The sequence below is a fragment of the Octopus sinensis genome, linkage group LG3 (assembly GCF_006345805.1).
Source record: "Octopus sinensis linkage group LG3, ASM634580v1, whole genome shotgun sequence".
Lineage (NCBI taxonomy): Eukaryota > Metazoa > Mollusca > Cephalopoda > Octopoda > Octopodidae > Octopus > Octopus sinensis.
In genome coordinates this window covers 168,235,423-168,256,298 of record NC_042999.1, presented here as the reverse complement: position 1 = coordinate 168,256,298, position 20,876 = coordinate 168,235,423, and the positions used below count along the sequence as shown (strand labels likewise).

General features: G+C 37.1%; 1 protein-coding gene across 2 annotated transcripts in view; it reads left to right on the top strand.

The window, feature by feature from the left end:
• Window positions 1-20,596, top strand: part of LOC115209308 (vezatin) — a 67,429-nt gene extending 46,833 nt beyond the window's left edge. Inside the window, exons 11-14 of one of the 2 annotated variants that reach the window (XM_036501610.1) lie at window positions 3,787-3,875; window positions 6,619-6,693; window positions 15,609-15,846; window positions 19,301-20,596. In XM_036501610.1, the coding sequence (XP_036357503.1) occupies window positions 3,787-3,875; window positions 6,619-6,693; window positions 15,609-15,846; window positions 19,301-20,157 (1,259 nt within the window). In that variant the 3' untranslated portion in view covers window positions 20,158-20,596. Of the gene's footprint in view, window positions 1-3,786; window positions 3,876-6,618; window positions 6,694-15,608; window positions 15,847-19,297 lie in introns of both variants that reach the window. The other variant, XM_029777649.2, reaches the window with a different exon arrangement.
• Window positions 20,597-20,876: the final 280 nt, after the last annotated feature.

The window sequence follows — 20,876 nt, the reverse complement described above, 5'->3', positions numbered from 1 at the left end:
TACAGTGACAATTGAGAAATCCCTTAACCCTTTGTGGGTTGTTGGGGTTGGAAGCCTGGTGGAGCCCATCCCTCTCCAGGTTAAACTCATTTCTACAGCTGAGTCAACTGGAGCAATATAAAATGAAGTGTTTTGCTCAAGAACACAATGGATCACCCAGTTGAGGGGTTGAAACCACAATCTTACAGTTGGGAATCCAACACCTTAACCACTAAGTGACACACTTCCACTAGTGGTACTCATTTCTACAGTTGAGTGGACTGGAGCAACATGAAATGAAGTATTTTGCTCAAGAACACAACACTTTGGCTGGTTCAGGAATCAAAACCACAATCTTACAATTGTGAGTCCAGCACCCTAACCACTAAGCCACATGTCTCTACCTACCCATGTGCCTCCACCTAGCCATGCACTTCCAGCTAAACATGTAAAAACCAAATTTTTTTAAGGTTAAATAAAGGATTCTTTGCATTATGTACAACATCATGTCATCAGTTATGATGATGATCATTGTTTTAGCATTCACTTTTCTTTGTTTTCATGCATTAGGTTAAATGAAATTCTGTTGAGGCAAGTTTTTTAATAGTTGTATGCTCTTCCTGTCTCCAACCTTCCCCTGTTTCAAAGTAAAGTAAAATTTACCCTAATCTTTTGAACACTCTATGGTTCAGTGATTGGACAAGCTTTCACAGAGGATTGCTAACAAATTACACTGTTTTTACTTGATGGTAATTTTGTTTACAATCAGTGTGTTATACATCAGGAGTGGAGGCGCAATGGTCCAGTGGTTAGGGCAGCGGACTTGCGGTCATAGGATCGCGGTTTCGATTCCCAGACCGGGCGTTGTGAGTGTTTATTGAGCGAAAACACCTAAAGCTCCATGAGGCTCCGGCAGGGGATGGTGGTGATCCCTGCTGTACTCTTTCACCACAACTTTCTCTCACTCTTACTTCCTGTTTCTGTTGTACCTGTATTTTAAAGGGCCGGCTTTGTCACTCTCTGTGTCACGCTGAATATCCCCGAGAACTACGTTAAGGGTACACGTGTCTGTGGAGTGCTCAGCCACTTACACGTTAATTTCACGAGCAGGCTGTTCCGTTGATTCGGATCAACCGGAACCCTCATCGTCGTAACCGACGGAGTGCTTCCACTATACATCAGGACAAGGAGAAATGCACACTCATACATTGTTGTTGTTGGCTGTCCATTGTAGGTAGACATTGGCTGTTTTTGTTCAGTAATCATCTCTGGCAGGCTTGCATGTGGGCTACAAGGCCTGCTCTTGATCTGCAGCTGCGATGATCTCTGCTGCAGGTGAAGCTACTTCATGCAACAGAGAAATGACGCTGTTCATGCACTCTTTCATATTACCTCTGTTGTTTCTTCTCAGTGGCTGGAATTATGAGCTTCAGCGATTAATGCAATTCATTACATCACTAGGTCTTCTCTTCCCAGGTGTCTGAAGAGATGCTGGAGTTCTACATAAGTCTCTTCAGCACATCCTTGTGTTGCAACCTCTGGCCACCATCGCTGTGCTTGCCCTAATGCAGTTCAGGGTGGAAAACTGCCTCTGAGACTCTGCTGCTCTCCATCCTGTAAACATAGGAGTGGCTGTGTGGTAAGTAGCTTGCTTACCAACCACATGGTTCCGGGTTCAGTCCCACTGCATGGCACCTTGGGCAAGTGTCTTCTACTATAGCCTCGGGCCGACCAAAGCCTTGTGAGTGGATTTGGTAGACGGAAACTGAAAGAAGTTTGTCCCCCTAGCATTGCTTGACAACCAATGCTGGTGTGTTTATGTCCCCGTTACTTAGCGGTTTGGCAAAAGAGACTGATAGAATAAGTACTGGGCTTACAAAAGAATAAGTCCCGGGGTCGAGTTGCTCGATTAAAGGCCATGCTCCAGCATGGCCGCAGTCAAATGACTGAAACAAGTAAAAGAGTAAAAGAGCAAATATCCTTCCCACCTCCTTCCCCCAACACAGCATAGGACGTCTACATTTGACATGCAAGATGGAGTGTTGATGACAAAGTTGGACATGTATCAGGGCCTTAATGTACCAGCAGCAGAGGACCATGCATTTTGTGACATAGAGGAATCAAGGGCGCACTGCAACACTATACACCTTGAAGGCTGTTGCGGTCAAGTGGAAGATATGTACCATCACACAATGGTTGGACAGCAACTAGCAAATGAGTTGCTACTGCAGGGCAGCCCCACTTACACGTACACCACACACATACATGCAAATATGTCATCATTTTAATATCCACCTTTCTATGCTTGCACAGGTTGGATAGAATTTGTGGTATATTTTCTATGACTGATACCATTTCTCTCACCTGTTTCTAAGTAAGGTAATATTTTTGCATGACCAGACATGTTTTCATGGAAGATTGAAAACAGAGGACACCATTTGTAGTGCACTATACACAATAATTTCATTATTATTTGTAAAGCAACGACACTTGTTTGTAATATCAAGACAAGGAGACACCAACATATACACACACATATACACATATGATGGGCTTCTTTCAGTTTCCATCTACCATATCCACTTACAAAGCTCTGATTTAGCTCCTGGTCCACCAGTACTTTGCAGGTGAATTTGGTTGCAGAAAACTGTATGAATGCCTGTTGTATATATGTATGTGTTAATATGCATACATTTTTGTGTTTCTCAATCACCACTTGACAATTTGTGTATTGTTATCACTACACCACCATCATCATTTAACATCCATTCTCCATGTTGTCATGGGTCAGATGGTTCAAAAGGACCTGGCAAGCCAGAGGACTGTGCCAGGTTCCAATGTTTACTTTGGCATGGTTTTATATGACTGGATATCCTTCCTAATGCTAACCAACTTACAGAGTGTACAGGGTGCTTTTTATGTGGCATATGTGTTTGTGAGGAATTATATTAACATTGATATATAATCATTTGATCCCTCTGGCCTATGTATAAGTGGCTACATTGGAGCACTTATGCCGAGTCTACTTTTACCCTCCCCTCCTATACTGCTGGTCATCTTCCTATGTCAGTCTGCCTGCTAACTTTTTCTTGCTCTTTTTTTTCCATACTTCCTGGGTTCCTGTCATCTCTCAGTCTCCTAGGTAACAGATCTCTGTCACCTCTCTGCCATCTTAGTTATGTTGCTTTGAATATACATACCTGTCTCACAATACTAAACTCTCTATTACTCCCTCTCTGTCATACATTCCTTCCATGACTAACATTCATGCTACTATCCCTTATACTTCTTATTTCTGTAAAGCAGCTTGGCCAGTGAGCAGAGAAATGTGTTCATGGAAATAGTTAACTCTCCAGTGGTGGTGTCACAAAAAATGCATCCCCTATACTCTGTAAAAGGTGTGGTTTTAGCCTTGTTGAGGATGTGATGTTTTTCTAATACTGGTACCTTGAAAAAAGCATTCAGTACACTCTCTAAAGTGGTTACAGTTGGGAAGGGTATCCAATCATAGAAACCAACACGGAAATGAAACACTAGTTCCCTAGCCCATTTAACTGAGTGCTGCCTCTGAATTAGTACTGATTCCAACTGTGACACCCCATCCAAACCATGCCAGCATGGAACGTCAATATAAAATGATACATATAATATAAATGTGTGTGTGTGTGTGTGTAAAGAATTGAGCAAGCTATGATATATGATGTAATTACATCATTTTTGTTTATTTTAGATTAAAAAAACATTCCAACTGAAATTAAGCATTATTTTGAATGAGAATATTATCTTAAAGTTATATTTCATTTTTAGCTCCAAAACTTAATCCGAAAATTAATACCAAAGAAAAAGACGAGAAAATTATTTGTGCTGAAGATATCAATCCAGTGATTGTTGATGAGGTAAATTTTTAAATATTGCAGTTAAAAACGAAGCTCTTTTTCTAATATAGACCAAAGTTAATTTTGGGGTAAAGATGGGGAGTGGCTTACATGAGTTGCTGAAAATCTAACCCTTGATATTAAATATATTTATTAAACTCTTTTTACTTATATTTTGTAACTAATTTTAATTTCTAGATTCACATTGTGTATAAAGAAATGCTGAGAAGTAAATCTAGAATTTTAATCTCATGTATATGTAAGCCATTCATATTACATTCAGTTCATACAGTTTGTTAAGTATTTTCTGTGATTGCATACAATGCCTATTTCATATACATTTAAATTAGTTCATGTTTTGTATTTCTGTTTATATATAATACTAGCAGCTAAGCCCAGTTTCACCCGGTCTGTTTGGATGATGTGGCTGTGATCGTGTTCAGTTAGGCCTAATCTATAACAGCGTTTCTCAGCCTTATCATTTCGTGTCCCCTGTTTTGTTCGGAGCCTCCAGCTGTATGAACATTTCCTGACCCCCACTGCCCCACTTGTCAGAAAACAGCTTCAGGAGTTGTGAAGAACGAATTTGTACGTAGTCTGTTTCTGAGGGCTATTCTATTGGACCTCTGTCTAATCATTAAAACATAGATTTAATTATAAACATAGAAAGAAATTATACATTAATCCCTGTTTTTGTAAGCAGTTGTATCCATAAAAATTTTTATTTGCAGAGAGCAGAAATTGAAAGAAGATATATCAAATGGACGTGTGTGTGTGTGTGTGTGTGCATGTGCTTTTAATGTGTGTATGTGAGAGAGAAAGAGAGATAGAGTGAAGGTGTGTGTCGTGATGACTGATGTCTTTTAAGGTGCACACACATACATAGAAAATGTGAGGTCATCATATAAAATTTTTACGATAGTTGATTTATGGAAAAGATTATGTTAAAGTTTTGAAATGCAAATATGTGAATGAAAATTAAGTTCAAACCTCTACATGGTAGCTAGACCTAGTAGAAATAGCAGCCAAATCTCCCTGAAAACATCCTACTATCTTAATCTGACAATGCTAGCGAAATGTTATGTACTGGCTGTGTGAGCAACTGGTTGTTTTGATAGCGGAACAAACAGGGGAATTCCATTAGAAAAAGTTTTAATCGATTTTCTCAGTAACTATGTGGTCTAGGAAAATATACAAACCGCATTCCAATCTATGCACCAGTCTCCACATGTGTGCCATTTTTCATGTGAATCCACTCAGCCTATTCTTCCTGAGAGTGTTACCAATCCTTCATTGGAGTGCAGATTAATATATATCATTTCTCACTACTTAGAAAAAATGGAAAAAAAATTGTTTATATTTTGAGAATGGAAGAGGGCTGTTTTATATCCAGTTTTGAATGTTTATTGGTTGTTTTGTTTTCATATAATTTCTAATTCAGTCAATTTTGTTTTACTATTCCATATTATTTTCACTTTCAAATATTCTTTCCTAAATGCCTTTTCCCTTAATTTTCAACCATTGGCTTGAGTGCTCTGGTACATATTTCTTCATTATGATGGTTTATTTAAATCAGAAAATAAAATTCCTGCTTTTCTAATTTAAGAATAAAATAAAAATGAAATGTTAAAACATAAATAATTATAAAAACACTCTTGAGTGGTTTGCATGCATAACTGCACACCCCAAAATTGCTAATTTTGCTGACTTGTATAATATTGTACTAATAGAAAAACACTTCACTTCAGTAAGAAGTAAGTTTAATTGACAAAAAGTAATTGTGCTTCTCTTAGATTTCCATAGTTTTAAGTAGATGAAAGATAATTCTCCACCTGGATGTGATGCTAGTCTCTCACATGTAGCTTTACCCATTGGAGCAAATAAATTGTAAACCAACAAATCAGTTATCAAGTCAGCAGTACTGATATAGCTTGGAGAGACAAATCATTCTTGACCTTCAATAGAACTAGGGTTAGACCATTTGAGAATTAAGTGTCCTGGCTATAAGAATGATGCAATTCCAGTGATATAATACTAGCCACTGCCATTTCAGTTGTTTGTCCCCTATCCTATTTACTTTGGTATCAATAAAATATTATTAGCTATATTCTTAGTTATTCTGTTAACTATGTCCTCTTCTAAAAAGAGTCTGTGTGCAGCAAAATAAAATAGAAAAAATTAAAGAGATTTTAAAGTTTTAATTAAAAATTTTGTTATGTACTTAAGACTCTGGGTATTCATTCGTGCAACCAAACGCATACCCTCCATCAGACACCTACCATATTCTGAGCGCCTTGTTTCCCTGGGCATGGATTCACTGAAGCTCTGGCGACGGACTTGGTAAACGCCCACAAAGTTGTCAACCACCTCACCAATAACAACACTGAACACCTTTTTGATCTCCATGTGTCTAACACACGTGGACATGCCTACAAAGTCAGAAAACAACACAGCTCCCATGACTTTCGGAAACATTTTTTCACGCTCAGAGTTGCTGAAGCATGGAATAAACTGCCTGCGTCAGTTGTTGACTGCCATGACACTGCATCCTTTAAGGCCCTCATGCTTTCCGAAATCCGTCGAAACTACACCTGATTATGTATGCACTTTAGATGAGTTGTAGTGCACCTGAGCACTGTACACAATGTTTATTATTATTATTATTATTATTATTATTATTATTATTATTCAAAATGCTTTCAGTTAATTCTTATTTCATTTTATTTCCTTATTGTATCTTGGATTTTATTTTGTTTCCTTTTAGGTATTTGAGGGCTTCACTGATGAGAATGCTGATGATTTTGATTGTAAATATGTTCATTTATCTGTTGAAGAAATGGTATGTTGAAATTAAAATTATTACAGCTTATTACAGTTTTACATTCTACTGTAATTTCATTGAAATAAGCCTGTTTAATTGATATTATCTTGACACTATTATACTCTTTTACTCTTTTACTTGTTTCAGTCATTTGACTGCGGCCATGCTGGAGCACCGCCTTTAATCGAGCAACTCGACCCCGGGACTTATTCTTTTGTAAGCCCAGTACTTATTCTATCGGTCTCTTTTGCCGAACCGCTAAGTAACGGGGACGTAAACACACCAGCATCGGTTGTCAAGCAATGCTAGGGGGACAAACACAGATACACAAACACACACACGCATATATATATATATATACATATATACGACGGGCTTCTTTCAGTTTCCGTCTACCAAATCCACTCACAAGGCTTTGGTCGGCCCAGGGCTATAGTAGAAGACACTTGCCCAAGGTGCCACGCAGTGGGACTGAACCCAGAACCATGTGGTTCGTAAGCAAGCTACTTACCGCACAGCCACTCCTGCGCCTATTATCTATATTCTATTAAAAATTTTGATATGCTTCATCAGTATTTGACTATATTAAAGCATAGAGGGGAAATTAGAGTCTGAAAAAACATATTCATGGCCTGAGAAAATAATAAATGAAATCTCTAAAATATTTAGCTTTATGAGCCTGAAATATGAGAATTCACCTTTCTCCATGGCACTTAACTTATTTTATGAATTCTATAAAAACATACTTCATAAGTCTGGGAAGACATATTTTCCAGCTGCAGCACTTACTAATAGGAAGGTCAGCTAGTTAAAATTTCATGAAATGTGTGTGAAGAAATAGTGTATTACAAATTCAGGCAACTTGGAAACCCCCCACCAAAGAAAAGAAAATGTAATAATAAAGAATTATAATAATAAAATAAAATCATGTCTCAAACATGTCAAACAGGGGCCATTGTTATGTTACATATTTGTTTTCCAGCTGTCCCATTATATGACTGGGGAAAACACACCTACTGCTTGAAAATAATTGGTACAGAAGGTACTAAGTGATTTTAATTAACTAAATTTATACCTATTATGAAGGGAAATAACCATTAATTCGATGATAAATTTTGGTCAAGAAAGGCAAAGAAGACAACTCTGGAATTTAAATTAAATGTAGAAAATGCAGTGGGGATTGTGTCTGATCTTTGGTATCAACAAAGTATAGTTAACTAACTATTACTGGCCATCTTAGAAGCACATAGGATTTTTTGTGAATGAATACTAAGTAGTGTGACCACTTAAAAGAATGACTGAAGGGAATAACTGCAAATGCCTCCTGTATGAAAATAATTTGTAAAGTGAGTGCTAACGCACTTAATGTAACAAACTTTGGAACGAAGAAATATTCTGAAGTGGTTTCCTATTGCTTCCTCTTAGCATACAATATTTTTTTTACAAAAAGGGAAATGTCATTGATAACACTCTTACCTTTCTTAAGGACATTTGCAATTTAAATGAAGTGTCTCACTGAGAAGCTAGAAAGCTGTTACATAACTTTCTATTTGACTTTGTTTTGTGTGCAAATTCAGTTATTATTGGAATTCATGTTTTGTAATATGTGTAATGATAAAAGTACATATGTGTATAAACGCACACACACACATAACTTGACTCAATCATTACACCCACTTTTTAACGTTTCTCACTATCTCACACATACATGATATATGTACCATATATATATATATATATATATATATAGGAAAAAAGCAACAAGAATGGATCAATATATCGGTACAATTGTTTCGTACGAAGACATCTTTAATAAGACTACAAAGATTGCAGTAAATATAGGTGACTCGTACTCATCAGCCAAAAAAACATCTGAGATTCCCAAACATCAAAGGGGGTGATGTTACATTCGTGAAACATCATGGAAAGTTCTATAAAAATGAGATTTAGATAACAAATTGGTTTCTAAAAGTTCTATTAGTATTACACAGTCATATATCAGGTTTTTAAAAAATTTTTTCAAAACCTCTTAGTTTTCCAGAAAGTGAAGATGAAAGTGAGGGTGTGAGTTTATCCATATTGAAGAAAGTTTGATTCCTAGAGATCTGTGTTTTTATAGAATTCATAAAATAAGTTAAGTGCCGTGGAGAAAGGTGAATTTTCATATTTCCAGCTCATAAAGCTAAATATTTTACAGATTTCATTTATATATATATATATATATATATATATATATATATATATGTATGTATGTATGTGTCTCTGTTTGTGTGTGTGCAAATATAGTGATGCAACTGTGAAAAATATAACTTTTTTTCTATCTCACTACTTATCCTTCAACACTTTTTCATTCATTTTATTCATCCCCTCACTCATTCCCCATCACTTGCTCTCCTATACACTCTTGCAGCCTCTTACCCACCCACACTCCCAGTTCTGTCCCCATTCACATCTACGTGCTCATATCTTGAGGGTTCATCCAGGCCCTTCATCACCACTATTTTTATCCCTTTTTAGCTCCACCCTTATTCCACCCTCGCTTTTAAAGTGTGAGTAGCCATGTAGCTATGTAGGTCCTCTACAGCAAGAAACCTGTCCTTTGCAGGCCCCCGTCTCGCATACTTTAATCCCTCATTTTCTATCATAAAGCTTCCTCTCTTGGGGTTCATTATCTTGCAAACTGCATGTTAACCTTACTAGTACTTATGGCACAAAAACTTTACCCAATATATGCTGTAAAGTGGTTGGCATTTGGAAGGGTGTCCGGCCATGGAAACCATACTAAAATAGATTGAAGAATGGTAGAGTCTTTGATCCTGCTGGATCCTGTCAAACTCTCTAACCCTTATCAGCATGGAACATAGACAGTATACAGGGATGATAATGGTGAGGGTGACGACAATTACACTATCTTAAACTTGAAACATCAAAGACATTTCTGCTTCCTTTTCTTACTTGAGTGTAAACATATTAGCTACACTTTGTTTTCAAGTTACTATTTGTCATTAATTTTGTATCTATATATATAAATATACACCTACTTACGTTCACACATGAGGATTGGCTGACCAAGATACTCTCATGGAATGTGACCAAACAAGGTTTAGTTTTCAAAATACCGCCCTTCCTTGCAGTTGACATACTTCCATCAATGTTGCAGTGCTTGGATGCCATTGGTGAAGAATCTTTCATCCTGCTGGTAAAAAAAAAGTCATCAACAGCAGAGATGATGTCATCATCATTGCAACGCTGCTTCCCAGCCAAGTCATTTTTCAAGTTGGAGAACAGGTGATAGTCAGATGGGGCCAAGTCAGGAGAATAGGGATGGTGATCAGCCAGTTCAAAGCCACAGATACACACAACAGCCATTGAAATGAAGGACTTGTTCATTTCAAGTCCTTCATTGTTCTGGAGCATTGTTCTGATGAAACAAGACCTCTTTCATCGGTTTTCCTGGGAATTTGGTCTTGATAACCTTTCATAACTACCTCAGCAAGTTTGTATAGTACTCTCCATTGATGGTGTGGCCCACCTGAAGATAGTCAATAAACACATCAAGAAACTGAGGCTATCACCTTCCCTTCTTTGGGTCAGGTGAGGAGAGGTTTTCCCATTGCATGATTGTCTCTTTATCTTTGATTCAAAGTGACGAACCCAACACTGATCCTGGGTTAGAAAACATTCAAGGAAATAGCTGGATCTGTCTGAAAGAATGCCAGATTTTGTCATGATGTGATCAGTTTGATGCACTTTTGATCAGATGTCAGAAGACGTGGCACCCACTGAGCAGAAACCTTAGTCATGCCAAGTCCATTGTGCAGCATATTCTCAATTCACTCACAGGATATGCTAATTGCATTGGCTATTTGATTTATAGTCAATGGCCTGTCATCCATCAGCATGTAGTGAACACAATAAGTGTTTTCCTTGGTGGTGGCAGTTGCAGGATGTCCAGACCTTGGACAGTCTTCAAGATTCTCCGTTCCCTTCATAAATTCAGTTGCCAACTTTTGCATTGTTGATAAAGCTGAAGTGTCATCCCCTAATGTTGCAAGCATGTCAGTATGAAAATCTTTGGAGACTAAACCCTTTTTCTACAGCTATTTCATAACAAGGTGATGCCAGATTTTGTCCATATTCAAGAGAAATCACTATCAGTTACATTTGAAGTGTTCTTAGTTTACAGGGAAAGAAATATTGCAGTTAATAATGCAGAAAAGTTGAAATTAATGCATGCTAGATTTCATCACTCCTTCCAAGTTAGCCTATAAACTTTTCAGCCCGCCTTTATGTGTTTGTGTGTGTGTATATATATATATATATATATATATGTGTGTGTGTGTGTGTGTATATGTGTGTGTGTGTGTATCTATGTGTATATATATATATAAATATATATATATATATAAATCCTTAAATCCTTAAAAATGTTTTAGCCCGAAGGCTGCGGCCATGCTGGGGCACCACCGCTGAACGAGCTACACTAATTTGTGAATCCACCTCTGATACGTGGCACTTGGTCAACAAGGGAATTCGATGCCGTTGCCTGCATCTGTGTCTCCTGTCGTGAGGTAGGTTCATCTGGGACCCCCGACAAGAAGAGATCCAATTTAGTTTTAAAGAAACCCACATCCACACCATGCAAGTCTCTCAGGCATTTAGGGAGGATGTTAAAGAGCTGTGGTCCTCTGAAACCCAAGCTGTTGCAGTATCTGGTCTTGTATTTTGATGGTGATGTTGGAATCTTTGGAACCATTCTACGGTGGGGGTAACTTTGAATGCCAAAGTTTGGGACAAGACCCTCCAGGATTTTCCAGATGTATATCACCACATATCTCTCCTGCCTTCGCTCTAGGGAGAAGAGGTTTAATACTTTCAGTCTTTCCCAGTAGCTGTCATGTTGCATTGAGACGATTTTCTTTGTGTAGCTTCTTTGAATTGCTTCGAGTTCTGCTGTTAGTTTTATATTGTGTGGTGACCATAGTTGGGAGCAGTAGTCCAAGCAGCTGAGGAAGAAAGTTTTCCAGAGGACCATCAGTGTCTCCTTCTCTCTTGTTCTGAAAGTTTGAAGAATCCATCCAGCTAGCCGTCTGCATTTTATCACCAGATTAATAATATGCACTTGGAAAGATGCATCATTGCTCATGTCAATGCCCAGGTCATGCACTGATTTTGACTCAGGGATTGCAATTCTTCCCGGGCCAGTGTATCCAGTCTGCATGTCGTTTACCTTTGTGTGCCGGTAGTGCAGGGCCTGGAACTTCCCTGCATTAAACTGCATGTTGTTGTCCTTAGCCCACCTGTATATTGTATCCAACTCCTGTTGCAGATGTGCAATATTTCTAGGGTTTTGTATTGCGTGGGAGACTTTTGTGTCATCTGCATAGCTAGCAAGGGTGGTCATCTTAGCAACTGAGGGCATGTCTGAAAGGGCCACTATGAACAGCAGTGGCCTCAAGACAGTGCCCTGTGGAACACCGCTTGTTATTTGTGTTTCCTTGGAGGTGGCTCCATTGCTCACAACTGCCTACCTTCTATCTTTTAGGAAGTTGTGCAGCCACTGAAAAGTTTATAGGCTAACTTGGAAGGAGTGATGCTATATATATATATATATTAAAAATATTAAATTTCTAAATATCTCATAGAGATATGAGCGGTGGTGGAATGATAGAGCAGTTGTATACTGTCAACTTAACGTGACAGTCCCATAAAGGGAATCACACCACTGCTATTTAGCCCTAGGAAGCATCAACGCTTTCTGTCGGCTTTGACACATTTCCTGTGTCCTTATATTTATGAAGGGGAGACAAGCACCCCCAACAGCTAGGCCCGCATCTAGAGACCTTTATGTTTCTGAGTTTTGCTCATCATCAGTCTGGAGTAGCATGGCCTTTTCTCTTTATTATAGGCACAAGGCCTGTACACAGAGGGGACATACACAAACATGTGGGGACATAAAAACGAATGAAAAATGATAATGGAATGAATGAATATGATGCAAATGAGATGGCCATCTCGCCCCCACTACGAGATGAACCGTGAATGTCTTTACAATTCCTTTTTTTTCCAACAAAAATAACATTTTAAGTGCTTGTTTGTACTATTAAACTTTACAATTAACTATACAAACACACTTTACAATTATTCTTAAAACTACCTCTAGTTTCGCTGTTATGCAAAACCGTGACCTTTCCTTTCATTTCCTATCTTTAAATCAAATGTTCATCTGTGTCCTTTTTTTTTCCAACAAAATAACATTTTTAATACTTGTTTGTTCATCAATTCATTATTTCTTCTTTTTTTTTACAATAATTTACAATGTTCATATGCTTCTTTTTTAATTGTAGTACTTTCCACAAATTTATATACTTACTTTCCTTTAACCTATCTCACTGTGTTTTACTTGTTGTTTTTGTTTTCCTCGCATTTTCTTCTTCCTTTTTCCATTTCCATTCTCTTCCAATACATCTCCCCGCTCTGGTCCTTTCATCTCTATGCTTTCGCACTCTTGCTCGTCTGTGCATTCATCCGACTGCACTTTCTCATCCTCTTTCTGTGTGTTTTCTCATGTGAGTCAAGGCATTTTCGTTCAACCTCCTCATCACTTTGTAATTCCACCTCTCCTTCTGTTATCTCTGTTGATGGTTCCTCAACATTTTCTGTTCTTTGTTGCATTTCCTCCTCCATTCCTTTACTCCTCTTTATCTCTGCTGTTGTTGGAGACTTCTTTCTTTCTCTTTTCCTGCATTTTCTCTCAACCTGTTTTTCTTTAAGTGTCATAAAATCTATATCTGCATATCTTAAAAAATCCTCTTCCAGACAATTTTTCATTTTATGTCCTCTCTTGCCACATTTCTAACATTTGGGTGGTCTTCCTCTCAGTATTATCTCCAACTTTTCTCCCGTTGGCAGCTCTATTGTTTCTGGTATTTTCTCTTAATACTCTGGGCTTACATTTTCGACAATTTCTAAACTAAATCCCCCAAAATGTCAGCATTCGGTCTTGCTTACAAAGTGAATCTCCAGATCTGGGTTTTTTTTTCCTGTAGTTTTTCGCCAAAAATGCCCACTATCACCCACTCAGGCTCTATCATTGGTGGTATCCGCCTAACTCTGATTTTTACTAATTTCTTCCCTGGTGTGCATGGTAATAGTGTCCATTTGTGTCCTTCTATCATGCCTTTGCATTCTGTGCTGTCTCTTCTTCCGTTCCAAATGTTACTCTCTTACTCTTTTACTTGTTTCAGTCATTTGACTGCGGCCATGCTGGAGCACCACCTTTAGTCGAGAAAATCGACCCCGGGACTTATTCTTTGTAAGCCCAGTACTTATTCTATCGGTCTCTTTTGCCGAACCGCTAAGTGACGGGGACGTAAACACACCAGCATCGGTTGTCAAGCAACGCTAGGGGGACTAACACAGACACACAAACTCATACATATATATATATATACATATATACGACAGGCTTCTTTCAGTTTCCGTCTACCAAATCCACTCACAAGGCATTAGTCAGCCCGGGGCTATAGCAGAAGACACTTGCCCAAGATGCCACGCAGTGGGACTGAACCCGGAACCATGTGGTTGGTTAGCAAGCTACTTACCACACAGCCACTCCTGCGCCTGTTCCATAAAATTTTCCTTTTGTGATGAAAATTATTTCCTCATCAATACAGCTCATTATTAGATCTTCTATTTCATCATCTGGGGCTCTCTCAACCCTTCTGTTCTCCTTAGAAAATGTTCTAAAAATTACTGGTTTTTCTTTCCTCTTTCTTTTTCTCTTCTTCTGGCATGACTAGTTTTATGTTCGTTCCTTCTTCTTTCACCATTTTGCTGTACTTCCTCAACTTGTCTATATCACACTCCATATTCACATCCTCTATCTTGTATGTGTTCTCGGTTTCCCGTGCTTTGGCGATCTCTGCATACGTCTTCATTTCTCTCGCACCGCCCGACATGACGGTTCCACATCGGTCTCACTTCTCAAAAAAAACTCAAAAACATCTCTGGAGTAGCATGGCCTGCTAGCTGAAGATGCTTGTAAAGCCTTCGCAAATATATATATTCTCAGTGAAGTTTATTCACTGATCACCAAAATTAAAAATATTAAATTTCTAAATATCTCAGAGAGATATGAGCAGTGGTGGAACGATAGAGCGGTTGTATACTGTCAACTTAATGTGACAGTCCCATAAAGGGAATCACAGCACCGCTATTTAGCCCTAGGAAACATCGATGCTTCCTAGGGCTAAATAGCAGTGGTGTGATTCCCTTTACGGGACTGTCATGTTAAGTTGACAGTATACAACCACTCTCTCTCTCTCTCTCTCTCTCTCTCTCTCTCTCTCTATATATATATATATATATATATATATACACACACATACACACACTCTCCCACCCACCTGCAAAAAAAAACACATACACATATATTTGTTTGATATGGTTTATTTACCACAACCTGTAATGAATGTTTATAATTCTGTGTGTTTGGTTATATTTCCAAAGATCCATACAGGAGGAGCAAATTTGATAATATTCACTGTTTCTTTCAGTAGTTTCATTCCAGTGTTGTAAACACGGAGTACAAATATAAACTAAGTGGGGAGATAAATATTTATGTTTATTTAATGCATCTTACATGTGTTCATTAACAATATGTTAGATAAGCAAAAGCCTTATAAATAGATTACACCAGCAAATCTTCAGAGTCTGCTTAACAAAATGTTGTAAGATTTCCAGGTATATAAGAGATATTACTTTTAATAATATGAATTGAATAAATGTAAATATTTATCTCCTTTCTTGGCATGTGTGTGTGTTTGTGTGTGTGTTCACATGTCTGTAATTTTGCATATGAATGTATATTTGTTGAAACTTGCATTTACATGTAGAAATAAATCCAGTAATGGTATGTTTAAATCAACCAGGAAAAACAAAGGAAAGATATGGAAGAATCAAAACGTATGATGCATGAGCTGAAATCTGTGATTGCAGTTCGAGCTTTTGATAGAGAAAAACGAGAGGATATTGCCATAAAACGACAAAAGCAAGGTCTTGAATGTCAACCTCCATCAGGCTATAGTAGTGAAGGGGATCAGTCCGAAGATAGTTTGCACAGTGACAGCCTTCAAAGTGACAGCTTACAAAGCCATGTCATATCTGCAGGTAACAATTTAGACTACTTTTTTTTTTTTTTTTGCCATAACCAAAATTTGTCATTGTAAACTAATGTGTCTCAAATCAATTGGTTGAGAGCATCTTCTATTAATAGGCTATACATTCTATTGCAGAAATATCCTCTGAAATAATTTGAACCCAGTACTACTAACTAGCAATCATCATTTAACATCTGTTTTCAAGCTGGCATGGGCTGGGCGGTTTGACTGGAAACTGGTAAGCCTGTGGTCGGCGGCAGAGGGGGGGGGGAACTGTCTGACCAGAGTTACAAACATTGCTAAATAGAAGAAATGAAAGTATGATGTAATCAAAAAATAGGAATATACAGATTTGTTGCTGTACACACTAACAAATCTGCAAAGCAAAAATCTACCAAGAACAATTTAGAAAAATTAAGGGGCTGCACCAGGTTCTAATCTGATTTGGCAAGGTTTCTTTAGCTGGATGCCCATCCTAATGCCTACCACTCCAAGTGTAGTGGGTGATTTTTACGTGCCACTGACCTGACACTGGCATCGGCCATGACTACAGTCTCACTTGGCTTGACAAATCTACACAAGCAGTAATGCATACATACATATTTATATATATATATATATATATATATATATATATATATAGGATATATATATATATACTCTTTTACTTGTTTCAGTCATTTGACTGCGGCCATGCTGGAGCACCGCCTTTAATCGAGCAACTCGACCCCGGGACTTATTCTTTTGTAAGCCCAGTACTTATTCTATCGGTCTCTTTTGCCGAACCGCTAAGTAATGGGGACATAAACACACCAGCATCGGTTGTCAAGCAATGCTAGGGGGACAAACACAGACATACAAATACACATATATATATACATATATACGACAGGCTTCTTTCAGTTTCCGCCTACCAAATCCACTCACAAGGCATTGGTTGGCCCGGGGCTATAGCAGAAGACACTTGCCCAAGATGCCATGCAGTGGGACTGAACCCGGAACCATGTGGTTGGTTAGCAAGCTACTTACCACACAGCCACTCCTGCGCCTATATATATAGGATATTCAACTTTTAAATATAGGTTGTTGTTGATTTTGTCACCCCAAGTCAAGCCTGATTGGATAGGTCTATGATATACAGATAGTTGACTGAATGGACAGTTGCAATCTAGAGGTCCACTGTCCTGGATATGTCATACCTCCACCTAATTGAGGATTTTCTTTTCAGTCCAGTCTGTTTACATATAAGTGAACAGATACAGTTGAAGTTTACTGCCTTTAATATAGACACAATACAATACCAACAAGAGCACTCAGAGAGCGCAAACCTCCGCCAAAGCAACACCAACATGAGAATATCTGAAATAAACGAGAATACTAAAAATGAACCTGACTGCTCTCAAAAATTCAGTAAAAAAAAAAGCAGAAAAATAATCCAGAATTCTTGTTTGGTACCTGATCGATCCCAAAGGTAGTCATGGAATGTGAAGGTGGGTGTGTGGGCCGTGTTTGTAATGCTGTGTGTGTGTGTCATCTGCATTGGGAACAGGGACAGTTTTCTCTATGAAGGCCTTTTTTAGTCTATCCGCTGATATAGTGTCTTTACAACCATTAAGGTCTATAGTGAAAAATTTATCTGTGCATGAAAGAAAACAGAAAGGAACTGCATAAGGTGCTGTTAATGGAATTTTAACAACATTGTTACACACAAAAACCTGAATCCAAAAAGTAAAGCTTCCTTCAAGTCAGAACTAGAAATGCAATTGTCAAGTAGGTAAGAGGTTTTAAACAGGGGCGATATATTCAAAAATGGTAAAACTAAAAATTCTCGAGGATAAATTAAATTTATTATTGTTACTGATTATGTTAGTGTTATTTATTTTCTGAATGGTTTTGCTGCTGTTTGTTTATGTAGTTTGATTTCTTTATCCATCAGTTTCTACTAAGATAGAGACACAGGTAAAATTAATAATAAAGAGACGAAAATAAAACTTTGAAAACAGCTATGCCGCCATAACTTACAAGGAAACCATGAGCATGCTTTCAAGGGAGATAATTAGAGAAAGCCCTGAAAGTGAACGAAAGATCATAATACTTCATGTAAAGTATTTACTTTACATGAATATAACAAATGATCCGGAATCCTTGAATTGATCCCAAAATCTAATCAGTTTGTGCCAGTCACAAGGCCAAACATCCCTAACAGTTTCAAATCCGTCCAGCAGTTCTTGAGATATCTTACCCACAGACAAACAAACATGACTGAAAAACAATACCCCTGCCTTCACTAAGGCAGAGGTAAAAATACAATGTGAACTTTTAACTTTATGGTTTGTGGTTTTACTCATTTTATATCATCTGTCTACTAAGACGTTTGTTGACCTATTTTTAAATAACTCTTTAAAAATATAAAAGAATTTTATAGATATTCAATTGTAGTTGCTACCTATATGATATCCATGAAGATTTTTGTACAATCTTAATTTTGATTGTGACATCATCATCATCAGACATCTGTTCTTCATGCCAGCATAGATAGTTTTAATTTTTAAATATTGATTTCATTATATTTATAACTGTCTGTTACAAGAGGGTCACTGGGTCATGATATTATGTTCTGGGTTGTGAAGCAGTGTGTCATTATGACTCTAGGTGTTTTGGGTGTAAAGTGTATTAGTGTATTAAGAGTACCTGTACTGAAGCTGAAATGAAAGAGGCTTAAGGCTGCTGAATGTGTGGGAAGAGGAGGGACTATCACAAGTAGACCCAACAGAAAAATCAACTACTGAAGTTGTTAGTTATATTGGTGAAATGAGTACTAAAGGTAGAAAGGTGAGCAAAGCTGCTGGACCATTGCAGATGTTATTGAGATGTTGAAAATATCCAACAAATAGGCTTCAGCCAGAAGCAACTACAAAGGTACCATGTAGATGAACTAAGCTATGAGAGCAACTGAAAGAGTTTCCGTACAACTGGTTAGGAAAAGAATTAGTATACGTTAAATGAACTTCAGATTTGTCCCAGATCATAATGCTACAAATGGTGAAATAGTGTTGTGGGGTGGATATTATGTTGAAGAGGACTTGACCAACTCATGCAAGCATGGAAAACAGATGTAAAAATGATAATGAGGAATTTTATCATTCCACTCAGTAACCCTAAATTACCACTGGTATTTGGTATTCCTAATAGTAGATTTTCTTTTGTTTGATGGATTTAATCATACCTTCCTGTATATTAATTTAATCTCAGTTTTATATCTGTTTTGTTTCCATATCATTAAATAATCAATCAATAGATATTCAACACAGTTAAATAACCAATCAGAGGTAGACCCTGCTGTTAGTAAAGCTTGACTTAGCTGTAATCTATAAGCAGAATTTGTTACAAATTAACTATTATATTTTAAAAAATTGATCTGATGTTCTTATACTAAAAATAGTTTATATTATATTTTTCAGCAGAAAAAGACTCTATGCAAGAGTCTGAAAATCTTAGTGATGATTTACTTGGTGAAGATAATTTAGATTTGGATGATATAAATATGTCTGAATCACATGGTTCTACTACTACTAGTGACACAGGTTTCAGTCAAGTTTCTTGGAGTAAACAGATTTCAGAAAATTCAACTGACCAAGATTCAGAACCATTTTTTCTTCATCAGAATCAATCCAGTGAAATTGATTGTGATATGCAATTGAGAAATTTAATTTTTTCACCTTTAACTAGAAGAACAGATTGTGAAACTGACAGCTTAAATAACTTTTCATTTCCAGAGGATGTTAGCCAAAATGCCTTGCATTCTGATTCCCCCACCTCAAAAATTGATAGTTTGGATCCAAATTCTCAAACACCAGTTATGAACCAAAGCACAAATATTAGGGATTCAGATAAGTTTAATTCTTATCAGTTAAATCTTCAGTCAGATTCTCATCCTTATCCTTCAGGTTCAGATAATTTGAATTTAGATGCAGTGAAGATTGGCGAGGTTGAAAATATTACTTCATCTGAAATTCCAGCTTCTGATTCTAACAACAGTTTTTTTCTCCATCAAGAGAAAGAGGCAGATCCTAATCTACAGGGAACAAATCTTGCTGGCTTACAGGACCGGTTGCTTGCTCGTGATGAATCAACTTTTATGTTTGCTCGAAATATTGCTGCACAAGCTTCTGCACGTTGCAAAGAAAATTTATTCCTCAATATTCAAACATTTGGTGATTCCGATAGTATTGAAGATGATGACAGTGTTGATAGTGATAAAGAGATTAATGACAGCCTTGCAGATGATTCTAAGGTAGAAAATTCTCAGGACAGCTTTTAAACATTGTCTATCATTGAATTTAACAATGAATTTTACAGTGTTATCACTTCTTTTCTCTATATTTAGAATATTACTCACAGCTTATATTATATTTTTTAAATAATTGATACATAATTAATTACTTTTATAAGATAAATTTTATTTTAATTTGATTAAACTGTATAATCTTTTCACAGGATTTAATTTAGAGATTTTTAAAATGTCTTATAAACTTTTAATTTATTGAACATTTTTTTCAATGACACCTAGCAATTTTGTTTCTGTATAAATGCTACAAAAGATATTCCTATTTAATTTATTGAACTAATAATGGAAGCAATGTGTTATTAATAGTAAAAAATAATGACATTATTAATGATGCTTATTACAAACTTCAACCTAATATGGTCTATTAATATGCTACCATTACTTCTGTCATGGTATTTTAGTTTGAAAGCACCAGTTAAACTGCTTTCTTGCCAGCATATGTAAACATTGGCAAAAGATACACATTCACATATATCATTACTATCATCATCATCATTGTCATCACCATTATCATCTTCATCATTATAGTTATTTTTACATTTGCTTTTCCCATGCTGGCATGGGTTAGATGAGACTTTTTTTGAGACAGTATTCTATGGACGGGTTCTTTTCCTGATGCCAACGTTTGCTTGTTTCCAAGTCAGGTACTTTCTTCCATCTTTGCATATCGAACTTTTGCTGGACACTTTTGT